The following is a 15,443-nucleotide window of genomic DNA, read 5'->3' as shown; positions in this document are numbered from 1 at the left end:
GCAAGTTAGCTTTTCCCGAAGAGCTTTAATAGGTATGGGCATGTGCACGTGGAGTTATTTATAAGCACCTGACTGGTGCCGACGCGTTTCGTGAGTTCACTTCTTCCAGCGCATTAGTAGTCAGGAAGCTGCATTGTGGGCTTTTGAGTTCCTCATTCAGCATTATAACGTTCCCTGATAGGCTACTTCATAATTGTGCGTGTCGCCTTGGGAATACAAATTGTCCAATTTCAATCCTGGATGGATGCAGCTTTAATTCCATGCTTCGTGAATGTTCTTCATGAGCCCCTCCATTAACGCATGCCCTAAATCCATACTTGCTTTCCACATGCGGGCTTTGAAATACATCAAGCTCCGTGGCCCCACTCTCCGTGGGTGGTGCAAACTGAGCAGCAGGACGGCCGCTAACATATCAAGCTTGTGGGGATGTGTCCAAGGTATCAGCAGCACTCGATAGCAAGTTGGCTTTTCCCCAAGAGCTTTAATAGGTATGGGCATGCGCACGTGGAGTTATTTATAAGCACCAGACTGGTGCCGACGCGTTTCGTGAGTTCACTTCTTCCAGGGCATTAGTAGTCAGGAATTGCATGCCCATACCTATTAAAGCTCTTGGGGAAAAGCTAACTTGCTATCGAGTGCTGCGGATACCTTGGACACATCCCCACGGGCTTGATATGTTAGTGGCCGTCCTGTTGCTCAGTTTGCACCACCCATGGAGAGTGGGGCCACGGAGCTTGATGTATTTCAAAGCCGGTATCTAATCGGTTTCCGGTGCTCGGCAACGGCACTTAATTGTCAACACTGCACTTGGGACAGTCTGCTGCATGGTAGCGATGCTCATCTAATTTGATGAGCAGCACAACGGTTGTTTATGAATACAATATACATAACAAATTACTAACACCTACTTCAACAGTCATTATTTTAGCTTTGGGGGACCTGGAATAATCTGCTCTGTCACACTTGCAGGCACGAGAGATGGTTAGTAGTTGTTTTGGCAGAAATGACAGAGATGATGGGTGGTGCAGGTTGCAGTGGCCTCCTTGTCAGGACCATGACACTTATTATTTTATAAATTTAGCACTGACGAAGAGTAAATGAACACCATACATATCAGACCAGGCTCCAAAATTGAGCAAATCTGGAGAGCAGTCAAATACAATACTTAGACATATGTTTTTAAATTCAATCATTTATGATTGCGCTCTGAGAATTTAGTCATAAACTCTTAGAACTACCAAACTTAAAGAGAAAAATGCAGTAGTAGGTTTACGGTTGTCCGCAGAGACAGAAAACTATGGGGTCTATTAGGATGGCGGGCGGACAAAGTCTGCCCTCCTCCGTAACCGTGAAAGGGACCGTCCGCCAGAGGATGGGGCAGTCCCACTGTGGCCATTAGGATGCCACCACCAATGTGGCGGCAGCATCCTCCATTCACAACAATCTGGCGGGCGGTGCTCACGATTCAGAAAAGGGGGTGGTGATGGACAGAGCATCTGAGTTAAACAGAACACTCATACCCAGTCAAAAGATCAGGGCTTGATCCATCACCGTTTTTTTAGCTCACTGCACCATCCCAGTTCAGAACCTGGCACCGCCCGCCATAAAGCTGTAAATGCACGTTGTGCATTGGCATGTACAAGGTGACAGGCACCGCGTGGTGCCTGCCACCTTGTGCATGCCAATGTAGGGGGTATCATAGGTACCCCTGAGTGCACCCCCACCCCCTGAACAACATGGGGGCCTGCAACGGGCCCCTTAGGGGAGAAACCGCATGCCTTTTCATCAACGCCACCATGGAAAGGCACGTCTCTGCATTCATCCTAATATGGATGGTGGTGTCTTCCACCATATTGGAGCTCTTTTCCGCCCAGTCGCCTGAGGATGAGGCTTAAAAATGCCTAGATAGATATGGACCCGAAATCAATTATAAACTATGCTGAGTTGGGTCTCATTCTATTCTGTATAAGATGTTGGACCACAGCGAAGCTGATAAAATACAGAGAAGGACTTACTGACATAATTTCGTATCCCCAGGTAGCAAAAAATCCCTGGCTAAAACATATAAAGGATCTATTATTTAGCCACGGGCTTGGGGAATACTGGTATAATGTCTCATGCATCAGCAATTGTTTTTACCATCTAATAAAGGAAAGATACTAGTACTGTGCATCTGAGAAATTTCTGACTTCACACAAAGAGGGTCACTTTAATGTGGGAATACAGATTTGAGGAACACGTAGATTGTACATTGTCTCTGACTGTACAAAGCCTATATATAAAGTTTAGGATGAAGGTATTAGCTTTGGCAGTGTATAAAAGTTTGTGATCAAATTCTGAGCCTGAAAGTAAGCCCTGTCCAGCAGATGAAACTGAGAAATATTTTCTCTTTTTTGTAGTGCCTATAAGATCCGTATGCAGAAATAAGCATAGCTACTTTTATTATAAACAGCAGTCAGGCAGTCCTGCTCTGCTCTCAAAATATGTCAATCAGACACTAGTATGCAGGTTATGGTTGTGATTTCTCGATATCTCAAAAGAATGTGGTATGTAAGGGTGAAAAACCTGAAATCCTCATGCACAAGTTAATCCCTTTTTCCTTTATTTTATAGTGTGGTCTGTCTGTATTCTCACATATTTTTTGTAGCAATTATATTTATTGGGGTATGAAAAGATGCTACTGTGCCTAAATTAAATCATCTGAATGCACTTTGTGAATTCATTTGCATATATTGTTATGTGTTTTAATTATATTTTGATTATTATAATTTGAATGATTTGTAAGTTTGTGATTCAATGGACACTTTTATCTGAACTTGCAATAAACACTTAAAAACTTAAATACAAGAGTAGCAGAATTAATACATAACTAAATGACATCCATGCATAAGAAACTACACTCACTTAATGAATTTCCTGGTTTTTTTGCAAGAAGATTTTCAGACTTATTCCATGTCTACGCCTAACTTGCACATTGAAATAGCCTTATGAATCAGGCGGTTATTGTTTAGTAATACCCAAAGATGTGTGGAAATTTGGATAGTTTGGCCCTTTGAAACTTTGGATATCTCTTCATCTTATGATGCTCACTTTTGCAGATTTAAACACTTGGAGTTTGCAGTAGACTAGCACAGCTCCCTAGCAGACAAGTTATTTCAATGTGGCAATGAACTCTTATGATGATTTATATCAACACTGATCATCATTCATCAATGTTTTTAACAGACTTACTTTAATGTTTTAATCTACATATACAAGACAAAGCTAAATCATACACATTACTGGTATGGTTTCCAATCAATAGTTTCACAATGCTGTGATTAAATAGTGATATTCATCCTACTCCTAATTATTCTCCCTTGCTTTCTTAAGCATCATAGAGGTGCATCTAAATACTATTTTGTTGATTCATGGGAGATAGTCTTTGAACTGCTTCTTCCACTAACTAAATATGGTGTTATAAATTGGGTAGGACCTCTTCATTGTGCTACCTTGATATACCTTTTTTTGTGAACACTAGTCTTGGTACATTGATTGTTGCCTTCTGCTGAATCTAACTTTCATACTTTAAAATACAATAAAGACACAGTGCCAGGGCAAAAGCTATAGTCCATCATCCAGTGCCTGATTCACAAGCGTATTTTTAAAATGGGAACTCTCCTTGTCATTGGTTTGATCCTATGATTGTAGGAGGTTTTAAATCTATTTTAAATTTGCAAATATGCACAGAGAGTCCTCTTCAAAATCTGTGAAATATCATTGATCTCCACAAGTACCGCTGATACTTGTACGGTAGGATTTCCTTCAGCAGACATGTGCTATTTAGTTATTCCAGTTAAAGTGCAAATGGCCCTTAACTTTTTTCTCTTTTCCTCTACCAGAAATGTTTCATTCTGAAAGATAAATCCCTTCTTATAGGCCTCTAAGATTGTGACAAATTGACATCTTTCAAAGTCGACTTTTCCAGTTATTTCAGTGAGTTTCTTGGCAATAAGGGTAGATGTGTAAATTGGATGTGAAAACAGTATGTTTCCATTGGAATCATGCTCTAATGCCCTCCTACTAAACTTAGGCAATAAAAACGGTTGCCATAATGGTGAACTCCTCCATGGTATAATGTTATATCAGTGAGAATATATGTGTACCAATGTTGAATACAATAATCTGGATCTGTGAATAACTCCCACAGTTGGCTATTTGTTCGCTTAAGTTGTACTTATGTGCACACAAATAGTTATGAATCAGTGTTCTTAGGCAAATTTATCTTACAAGATCCATTTCCAAATTTAGATATCAACATTTTTCAACATTATGTTTTAAGAATGTGATATGTTTTCGTTTGTCCTGAAACTGCATCTAACACAAAGCAAATATCTCTTGTCCTGAAACTGTAAATACAAAATGCAGAAACAAGTACACATGTATCCAATATCTTTACGCAGAGTAATGTTTTCATTTCCTCCAGTGTTACTGCTGAGAATGATTTCCTACATACTCTTCTGAACAAAGTGACATCACTCAGAGGAGATACTGGTGGCCAGGGTAAGTTTATCTAAGGTTGTTATGGTAAATAATATATTGCTGGTTCACTTATTCATCCAAATGATGTGATGACACTCTAGATCTCAATGGGAGTTAACTACTAATCAGTTTCTTTTGACATAAGTTCAGATTGATCCATCCACTTACATGTTGTGGAGCTAAAGGCACTCTTTATAACATGGATTTTTGTACCACTGATAAGATCTAGAATGTTGATGATTTACAAAGATAGCATCACTGTCCTCTTCTGCGTGAAAAATTAAGGTCATACCAACTCCTAACAGCTCTGCTGGCAGACAGTAAACCAGTGGGAATATGCATTTATATACAGCCTTTTATTGCTAGTCTGACAAAGCCTTAATGGTTGTTTCCTCTCTCCATGTGAGTGGGGAACCCAAAAAGAAGTAATTGATTCCATCTCTGAGCCTTTGGTAGGGGCATTCTAACCCCACCTTATCCCAGATGCAACAAGAGCACCACCTGTGCAGGGGGCCCATGATTTTTAGGGCGAACCTAATGTTGGACGGGAAAGGGATGTTCCTTTAGGCACTTCTTCTGTCACCTTTAATTCTCAGGGTTCTGCACAATATGACAGACAAGCCAGGATGTTCTGTCATTCCAGTGACTCCACTTTGGCTCTGTCAAGTGTGGGTCTTTTACCTGCTTCAGGGAATTCAGAGAGACCATATCCTTCATCCTTGGAGGAGCCCTCCTGCCCATAAAATGAGGGCCTCTGACCCCCCCATTATCCATGCTTCCGATCTTGCACAACTTGTATGATTTCTGTGGAGCCAGCATTTTTTACGCCTTGATCTCTCTACAAAGAACCTTACTGTCCTGGTGAATGTCAGGAAGCTTATCACTCAGTACATAGTCAAGTAACTTACATTCTCTTATTGGACCTTGTTCAAAGAAGTCAACCTGCCACTTGCTTGATGGATGGTCACTGACATAGGTTTGGACATGGACAGCTATAATGGCCATAAACTACTATGACATCACCGACTGACAGAACAAGGGACTACAGTAGCAGACATCAAAATCATGTTATAATAGCAGATGTTCGTTAGGTGTATAGTTAGCTACGCTCTAATACAGTTTTAGAAGATCTTAGAGCAAGTTGTCACATGTCCGGCATTATAAGCTTATGCATTCATAGTTTTTACTTCCCATTGGTTTAGTTTTCGTTTTGTTTTCATACTATAAATGCATGTCTGCATGTACAAAAATTCCAGACTGGATGATCTACTCATCCATTTCATGGATTACCACAAGGCAAACACAAGTATCCTTTGACGTCAATTGGATGAGGAGCAGAAGGTCATTTTGTAACATTGAGGGAGAAGCACAGAAACCTATGTGTCTGCGAAGGGATCTGGTGGGAAGACATATACATAGCGCCAAAGCAGATCCATGCCTTGCTTAGCACTTTGAGTGGCTTTGATCCTGTTTTAGGCTACAGCATTTTTAAAAATCATACTCTGAAAGAAAAATGCAAATTTAACCCCTCCTGTGCTCATGACGTGCTCAGCTCGTCATGAGCCATGGCGCTCCGGTGCTCATGACGAGCTGATCGCGCCCGTTTAATGGAACGCTCGCACGCTGAGCTGATTCCCCTGCTGTGCTGAGCGTTCCATTAAACGGGTGCGGTCATGATGAGCTGAGCTCGACATGAGCACCGGAGCGCCGTGGCTCATGATGAGCTGAGCTCGTTATGAGCACCGGGGCACTGGGCGCGCCCCCTCACCCCCCAGCACAGCGGAGGAAACAGCCCCCCAGTGAAGGGGTTAAAAAATCTTGGATGGCATGATGCCTCACATGACATAGAATTATTTGTATTAACAACAGAATAGGTAACAAGGTTCAGAGGGCGCACTGCACAATATTTAGGCAATTTTACAGAAAACATAAATCGATTCAGGTACTCTAGGCAAGATAGGGAAGGTTACCTCACTCCCCCAAGATTACCAAAGCAAGCTCTGGATGAAAACAGTTCAAAATTTCTCGCCGAGCACTCAACAAGTAATGTAATTGAATTTATAATTATATCACAGAAATAACAGTTCCAATTCAATCCAATTCACAAACTAAACACCAAGGTCTTCGTGATGCTTTCAATCCATCAATCAAGCACACGGGTTCGGAATGTTGATCCTTTTATTTTCAAATCAAAAGGACACACGCTGCAGCCAACACGTGTTTCGTTGCGGCAATATCAAATGCCAACTCAACTTCGTCAGGGCTGCAAGCCAAAACGATAAAAATATATATAATATAGATCACCATCAACACCAAATTAGTCACAACGTAAAGAACAGTTCAGAAAAGATTTATCATTTGCAATAAGGTATAATCACCACCTAAGTGCCGTAAAGACAAAGAACCCTCAATAAGTGACACATAGGAACATAATTAGTATAACTATCTCGTGAATCCCGGTGTTCATCATTATATTAGACAAAACACTCAGATTTAAAGCCAATTTCATAGTAATTCAATTGATAAATACCTTTGTAAAGTATATCTTGCTAATCAAAAGTTGAGATCATAAAAAGAAACCGAATCTGAAATGATATAAGGGAGCCTTAAGCCATTGACCCCGCAACTCACGTCCAGCAGAAAAAGGGACATTACATTCACTGCTACAGATTAAAGTAACCACTGACTAAAAGTATAATAACTACAGTAACAAACGTTATCCGTCTGCCTATCAATATAAAATTATCATTAAAGTTTAAAGGGAAGCGTATTACCTAGTTTGGTTTTCAGTATGCGATTTCCAGATTCAAAATCAGTAGTTCGTTAATCCAAAATTATTTCCAGTACCAGTATCTAAATAAAGAATAAACGTGTAAATATATATCTCCCTCGTTGTTAAGTGCCCAATCCACCGTTCTTGCATACTTTTACTCACCCAATATCTGAGTGTAAGCCCGTCGTATTTGGGTTCAAGCACAGTCTGTCCGTGTTCGGGTGACTGGCGTGTACAGCGGCCGCCATGTTGATTAAGTACACGAGGTTAGGTCTCCTCAAGTCGTAAAATTTAGATCAAATTATCGTTTTGAAGTGATCTTTATGCAATTAATTATAGAGACCCATAGGATAATTGTAAATTACAATTCCCCGACATAAAAACGGTTTTACGTAGTTTCATTTATATGTATCAGTCAACGAAACTAAAATTATGAAAAAGTTTTGTCTAGGGTAAGTAAATAAAAATTAGGCGTGCGGATGTAGTAATATGCTTATTAATGAAATTATGAGTCTCATTAAATTGCGTTATCGTCGCCATTTTGGAATGGGCAATCTATCGATGAAACGCAATATTATTATTTAAGTCACTATACGAATTGTAAGGTATCGAAGATTATCAATAATCAAAAAGTCATAAGAATATAGGTAATATATGCTTATTAATAAGTATACTGAGTATATCGACTTATTTTATAATATCGTCGCCATCTTGGAATAGGCAACGGGATAAAGTAAGAGCTTATTAGTGTAGTTGTGCAGTAAATTCCTGTAAGTAAAAAGACTATCTTTCTTATCAATTATGCACCTCTTCATAATTATTTAATCTCTTCTTTCTTTCAAAATGTAATGTGTCCCTTCTTTCCTAGGGCACAAGTTGCCGAGTCAGGACAGAAAGCACCCCCATCACTATACAGTATAGTATTACAGTCAGAATGGATAGGGGCATAACTAACGTATTTGAAGGGTCCATGTTTCTCCTATCATTCAAAAAATAGTATTCATACTTTAGACAAAGGATAAAAAGTTTAACATACATTAATTATTCAGAATAGAAAAACAGATTCAAAATATTATTATTCTCCTAAGAAATACTGTAATTCTGTATCCACATTAAGTCCCTCCTCTACTGCCCGAAGGACCATAATCCATTTTGCCTCTCTCCGTCTTAATTTCAGCAGTCTGTTGCCTCCCCTTCTATCCAAAGATACATGTTCAATGCCATGATATAGAAATTTATGATTTGCAGAATCATTCCTATGTTGAATCATATGTGAGGCAATAGGATACCTTGTATCTCCATTCTTCAAGGCACGATAATGTTCAACCAAACGATCTTTAAGTCTTCTCACTGTGCTTCCTACATATATTTTTCCACATAGGCAGGCAATTACATAAATAACAAATGTTGTTTCACAATTGAGAAAGTTATTAATACAAAAAATTCCTGTATTGTTGTATTCAAACGTCTGTACTTTTTTCATTGCCCACCAACATGAACTACAATTCCCACAGTGATAGAAACCTTTTTGTCGTATCCGTAGCCAATCACTTTGACTTGTAGTTGTTATCTGTTTTGGGAAGCTAGGACTGACAAAGTTAGCGATTGTCATCCCTTTCCGATATGTCACACTCGGTCTTTCTGTTATAAAGGGTTTCAAATCTTTATCAGAACACAACATGTACCAGTATTTCCGCATGATATTATAAAGCTTGTGACTTTCCTTACCAAAATTTGTGATCATTCTCACTTTCTGATCTTTTTTAAGTCCATCATTCTTCATTTTGGGTTTCAATGTGACATCTCTTTGTAAATTCAGAACTTTATTAGTTGCTTTTCTGATCACATCTCTCGAATAACCTCTATTTCTGAATCTATTCTCCATATCCTGAATGTTAGTATAGAAATCCACATCCTTGGAGCAGTTCCTCCTTGCTCTAATCATTTCCCCATAGGGGATAGAGTTAATTTGACTTTTTGGGTGGCAGCTGTCTGCTCGTAATAGGGCATTACAACTGGTCTCTAAGCGAAACATACAACTACATAGTCTGTTATCTTCTACAAAAAGTTGAATATCCAGAAAATTCAATTTATTTTTGTCATATTGAGTACTGAATGTCATGTTTAAATTGTTCATGTTGAGGTAAATTAAAAAGGAATCTAACTCATCAGAAGTACCTCTCCAGAATAACAGGCAGTCATCAATGAATCTACCCCAATAATAAATGTGATCAATCCATTGTTGTCCCTTGGGGCCCCAAATCCACTCCGCCTCCAATCTCCCCATAAAGAGATTAGCGAAGGACGGAGCAAATTTGGACCCCATCGCCGTACCAAGTCTTTGTTTATACCAGGTAGACTCGAATAAGAAGTAATTGTTTTCCAGAATCATCCTTATCATTTCAAGTAGCATTGATGTGTGATCCAAATACTCAACTGGTCTGTTATTAAAAAAACTCTCAATTGCTTGAATACCCAATTCATGGTCTATATTGGAGTAAAGAGATACTACATCAAGTGAAACCATTATCATATCACTATCCCAGACTATGTCATTCATGATGTTAAGTACATGTTTAGTATCATCAATATGGGAAGGTAGGTTCTGGACAAATGGTCTTAAATATGAATCCGCAAATTGTGAGAGTCTCTCTGTGGGCCCACCAATGCCCGATATTATCGGTCTCCCTGGGGGGTTCTGTCGGTTTTTATGGATTTTAGGTAAACAGTACATACAAGGTGCCCTTGGTGATTGTATTTTAAGATATAAATACTCATCATAATCTAGTAAACCACTGTCATACCATTCTTTAAGTCGTAAGTTAATTTTATTCTTAACCATTTCCAGAGGGTTGTTACTTATCTTCTCATAGTATTTACTATCGCCTAGTTGCGATAACACTTCATCATTATAGTCTTTGTGATTCATGACAATGATGTTGCCACCCTTATCAGCACTACGTATAATAAGATCTGGGTTGTCTGTCAGTTTTCGTAATGCCTCCCTCTCATCTATTTTTAAGTTGTCTGATAATATTTTCTTTTTATGATGTTTCTCTTTTTTTATTATGTTGTCAATTTCCATGGTCACAGATTTATAAAAAGTGTCTACTACATTACCAGCTGATAGCTGAGGTGTCCACTTTGATTTCTCTTTGAATCCTGACAGACAACCCAGATCTTATTATACGTAGTGCTGATAAGGGTGGCAACATCATTGTCATGAATCGCAAAGACTATAACGATGAAGTGTTATCGCAACTAGGCGATAGTAAATACTATGAGAAGATAAGTAACAACCCTCTGGAAATGGTTAAGAATAAAATTAACTTACGACTTAAAGAATGGTATGACAGTGGTTTACTAGATTATGATGAGTATTTATATCTTAAAATACAATCACCAAGGGCACCTTGTATGTACTGTTTACCTAAAATCCATAAAAACCGACAGAACCCCCCAGGGAGACCGATAATATCGGGCATTGGTGGGCCCACAGAGAGACTCTCACAATTTGTGGATTCATATTTAAGACCATTTGTCCAGAACCTACCTTCCCATATTGATGATACTAAACATGTACTTAACATCATGAATGACATAGTCTGGGATAGTGATATGATAATGGTTTCACTTGATGTAGTATCTCTTTACTCCAATATAGACCATGAATTGGGTATTCAAGCATTTGAGAGTTTTTTTAATAACAGACCGGTTGAGTATTTGGATCACACATCAATGCTACTTGAAATGATAAGGATGATTCTGGAAAACAATTACTTTTTATTCGAGTCTACCTGGTATAAACAAAGACTTGGTACGGCGATGGGGTCCAAATTTGCTCCGTCCTTCGCTAATCTCTTTATGGGGAGATTGGAGGCGGAGTGGATTTGGGGCCCCAAGGGACAACAATGGATTGATCACATTTATTATTGGGGTAGATTCATTGATGACTGCCTGTTATTCTGGAGAGGTACTTCTGATGAGTTAGATTCCTTTTTAATTTACCTCAACATGAACAATTTAAACATGACATTCACTACTCAATATGACAAAAATAAATTGAATTTTCTGGATATTCAACTTTTTGTAGAAGATAACAGACTATGTAGTCGTATGTTTCGCAAAGAGACCAGTTGTAATGCCCTATTACGAGCAGACAGCTGCCACCCAAAAAGTCAAATTAACTCTATCCCCTATGGGGAAATGATTAGAGCAAGGAGGAACTGCTCCAAGGATGTGGATTTCTATACTAACATTCAGGATATGGAGAATAGATTCAGAAATAGAGGTTATTCGAGAGATGTGATCAGAAAAGCTACTAATAAAGTTCTGAATTTACAAAGAGATGTCACATTGAAACCCAAAATGAAGAATGATGGACTTAAAAAAGATCAGAAAGTGAGAATGATCACAAATTTTGGTAAGGGAAGTCACAAGCTTTATAATATCATGCGGAAATACTGGTACATGTTGTGTTCTGATAAAGATTTGAAACCCTTTATAACAGAAAGACCGAGTGTGACATATCGGAAAGGGATGACAATCGCTAACTTTGTCAGTCCTAGCTTCCCAATACAGATAACAACTACAAGTCAAAGTGATTGGCTACGGATACGACAAAAAGGTTTCTATCACTGTGGGAATTGTAGTTCATGTTGGTGGGCAATGAAAAAAGTACAGACGTTTGAATACAACAATACAGGAATTTTTTGTATTAATAACTTTATCAATTGTGAAACAACATTTGGTATTTATGTAATTGCCTGCCTATGTGGAAAAATATATGTAGGAAGCACAGTGAGAAGACTTGAAGATCGTATGGTTGAACATTATCGTGCCTTGAAGAATGGAGATACAAGGTATCCTATTGCCTCACATATGATTCAACATAGGAATGATTCTGCAAATCATAAATTTCTATATCATGGCATTGAACATGTATCTTTGGATAGAAGGGGAGGCAACAGACTGCTGAAATTAAGACGGAGAGAGGCAAAATGGATTATGGTCCTTCGGGCAGTAGAGGAGGGACTTAATGTGGATACAGAATTACAGTATTTCTTAGGAGAATAATAATATTTTGAATCTGTTTTTCTATTCTGAATAATTAATGTATGTTAAACTTTTTATCCTTTGTCTAAAGTATGAATACTATTTTTTGAATGATAGGAGAAACATGGACCCTTCAAATACGTTAGTTATGCCCCTATCCATTCTGACTGTAATACTATACTGTATAGTGATGGGGGTGCTTTCTGTCCTGACTCGGCAACTTGTGCCCTAGGAAAGAAGGGACACATTACATTTTGAAAGAAAGAAGAGATTAAATAATTATGAAGAGGTGCATAATTGATAAGAAAGATAGTCTTTTTACTTACAGGAATTTACTGCACAACTACACTAATAAGCTCTTACTTTATCCCGTTGCCTATTCCAAGATGGCGACGATATTATAAAATAAGTCGATATACTCAGTATACTTATTAATAAGCATATATTACCTATATTCTTATGACTTTTTGATTATTGATAATCTTCGATACCTTACAATTCGTATAGTGACTTAAATAATAATATTGCGTTTCATCGATAGATTGCCCATTCCAAAATGGCGACGATAACGCAATTTAATGAGACTCATAATTTCATTAATAAGCATATTACTACATCCGCACGCCTAATTTTTATTTACTTACCCTAGACAAAACTTTTTCATAATTTTAGTTTCGTTGACTGATACATATAAATGAAACTACGTAAAACCGTTTTTATGTCGGGGAATTGTAATTTACAATTATCCTATGGGTCTCTATAATTAATTGCATAAAGATCACTTCAAAACGATAATTTGATCTAAATTTTACGACTTGAGGAGACCTAACCTCGTGTACTTAATCAATATGGCGGCCGCTGTACACGCCAGTCACCCGAACACGGACAGACTGTGCTTGAACCCAAATACGACGGGCTTACACTCAGATATTGGGTGAGTAAAAGTATGCAAGAACGGTGGATTGGGCATTTAACAACGAGGGAGATATATATTTACACGTTTATTCTTTATTTAGATACTGGTACTGGAAATAATTTTGGATTAACGAACTACTGATTTTGAATCTGGAAATCGCATACTGAAAACCAAACTAGGTAATACGCTTCCCTTTAAACTTTAATGATAATTTTATATTGATAGGCAGACGGATAACGTTTGTTACTGTAGTTATTATACTTTTAGTCAGTGGTTACTTTAATCTGTAGCAGTGAATGTAATGTCCCTTTTTCTGCTGGACGTGAGTTGCGGGGTCAATGGCTTAAGGCTCCCTTATATCATTTCAGATTCGGTTTCTTTTTATGATCTCAACTTTTGATTAGCAAGATATACTTTACAAAGGTATTAATCAATTGAATTACTATGAAATTGGCTTTAAATCTGAGTGTTTTGTCTAATATAATGATGAACACCGGGATTCACGAGATAGTTATACTAATTATGTTCCTATGTGTCACTTATTGAGGGTTCTTTGTCTTTACGGCACTTAGGTGGTGATTATATCTTATTGCAAATGATAAATCTTTTCTGAACTGTTCTTTACGTTGTGACTAATTTGGTGTTTGTTGTATTCTATGTCGCCCTGCCTCGAGCCGTGGAACGTGGGATCTGGAATCATGCATTGCATGCACTTGTTTCCAGATTCCCCCCATTCTAACTAGGCGGTTGCTGAGGCAGGAGGTTATGTACTTTGTTCTAAACTTGAATAAATCCTGCCTTTCTTCACTTACCTGGCCTCCGGTGTCCGATCCATCCACAATATTTTGGCGACGATCCTGCGAACCCCGCCTCCTGTTACCTGCTATCGCCCTCTGCCATCGCGTTTTCCCTGCGGCTGGCGCTGAACTCAAGATTGCTTTGGTGACTCCTTCTGCGACTCGGCGCTCATCCCTGAACCTCCTCGCTGCTGTCCAGATGGTGCCGTGAGTCTGCCCTTATTTTTCTGTTTCTCGAGAAAAGAAATAAATTTTGCCAGTCAACGGTCCGTTGCGACCTTCCTCGAGCCCTCGTTGCTAGGCATCACGAGACATCGCGCGCACCTTTACTCGAGCTGTGGCTCCTTGGTCGCGCGCGCACCACGTCATCACGTCTCCACGTCTCTTGACTGCACGCACGGCGGCCATTTCCGACAACTTTCATTTGCCAACCACGACGTGTACTTTTCTTGCCAACCACGTCGAAATTCTTAATTTGAACCATTCCAATGGCAACTGGAAGTTAAAAGACACACCGCAGAATACTTTGATCACCAGTATTCACGTTTAGTTTTTGAGAGTGTCAAAACATTTACTATTTAAAAAAAAAAATATATAGGAAATTAAATAAAAAAAAAAAAGAAATTGTATTCAAATATTTCCTTTTGCTTACAAGGAACAAGTCATCACAATCCTTACATTATATTGACCTGCCAGCTTATCTATTGAACCTCTAACTATTCCTGCCTCAGCCTAATCCCGCATTGATTACCTTACAAATTCTTATTAATATGGCCACGACAGCAAATTCCACCATTGCACCACCGCCCCCATTTCTGGCCGAAGGAGATACACCTATAATAGAATGGGAAGAATGGATTGGTGTCTTTGAAAATTACCTTGAAGCCATTGATGGCCTTAGATTTCCCTTGTCTCTAAAAAAAGCAATCCTACTAAACTCTCTAGGCAAGGGAAGTCAACATGCATTCAAGTTTTTACCTGAATTACGTGGTGCAGATGGTGAACTAGTTGATAATCCGTATATGGAAGCGAAAATGAGACTCGAGAAGTACTTCGGAAAGAAGGTGAACATTGTCATGCAGAGACATACATTTTATACTATGCCTCAAAAGGACAAAGAATCTGTCGACCAAATGGTTACACGACTTAGGGAACTTTCGCTGAAGTGTGATTTTGGGCCCATGACCGATCAGATGATCAGGGATCAATTAATCGTCCAATGCAAAAACAAAAGGATGCAACAAAAACTTTGGGCTGCAAAAAATCCAAACTTAATGAAAGCCATAGCAATTGCAAAGGTGGTAGAAGAATCCGACAAATGCATGGAAGAAATGCACAGTTTGGAAGTAAAGAAGGATGACTCCATCTATGTCGTGAACAA

General features: G+C 38.7%; 1 protein-coding gene across 2 annotated transcripts in view; it reads left to right on the top strand.

The window, feature by feature from the left end:
- Positions 1 to 15,443, top strand: part of DOCK2 (dedicator of cytokinesis 2) — a 2,042,522-nt gene that overhangs the window by 506,236 nt on the left and 1,520,843 nt on the right. For both annotated transcript variants that reach the window (XM_078653374.1, XM_078653373.1), the window contains exon 12: positions 4,466 to 4,542. In XM_078653374.1, the coding sequence (XP_078509500.1) occupies positions 4,466 to 4,542 (77 nt within the window). The remainder of the gene's footprint in view (positions 1 to 4,465; positions 4,543 to 15,443) is intronic.

This window comes from Lissotriton helveticus, chromosome 7 (assembly GCF_964261635.1).
Source record: "Lissotriton helveticus chromosome 7, aLisHel1.1, whole genome shotgun sequence".
NCBI classification, from domain to species: Eukaryota; Metazoa; Chordata; class Amphibia; order Caudata; family Salamandridae; genus Lissotriton; species Lissotriton helveticus.
Note: the sequence above shows the minus strand (reverse complement) of the source record. Positions and strands in the feature narration are given on the sequence as shown.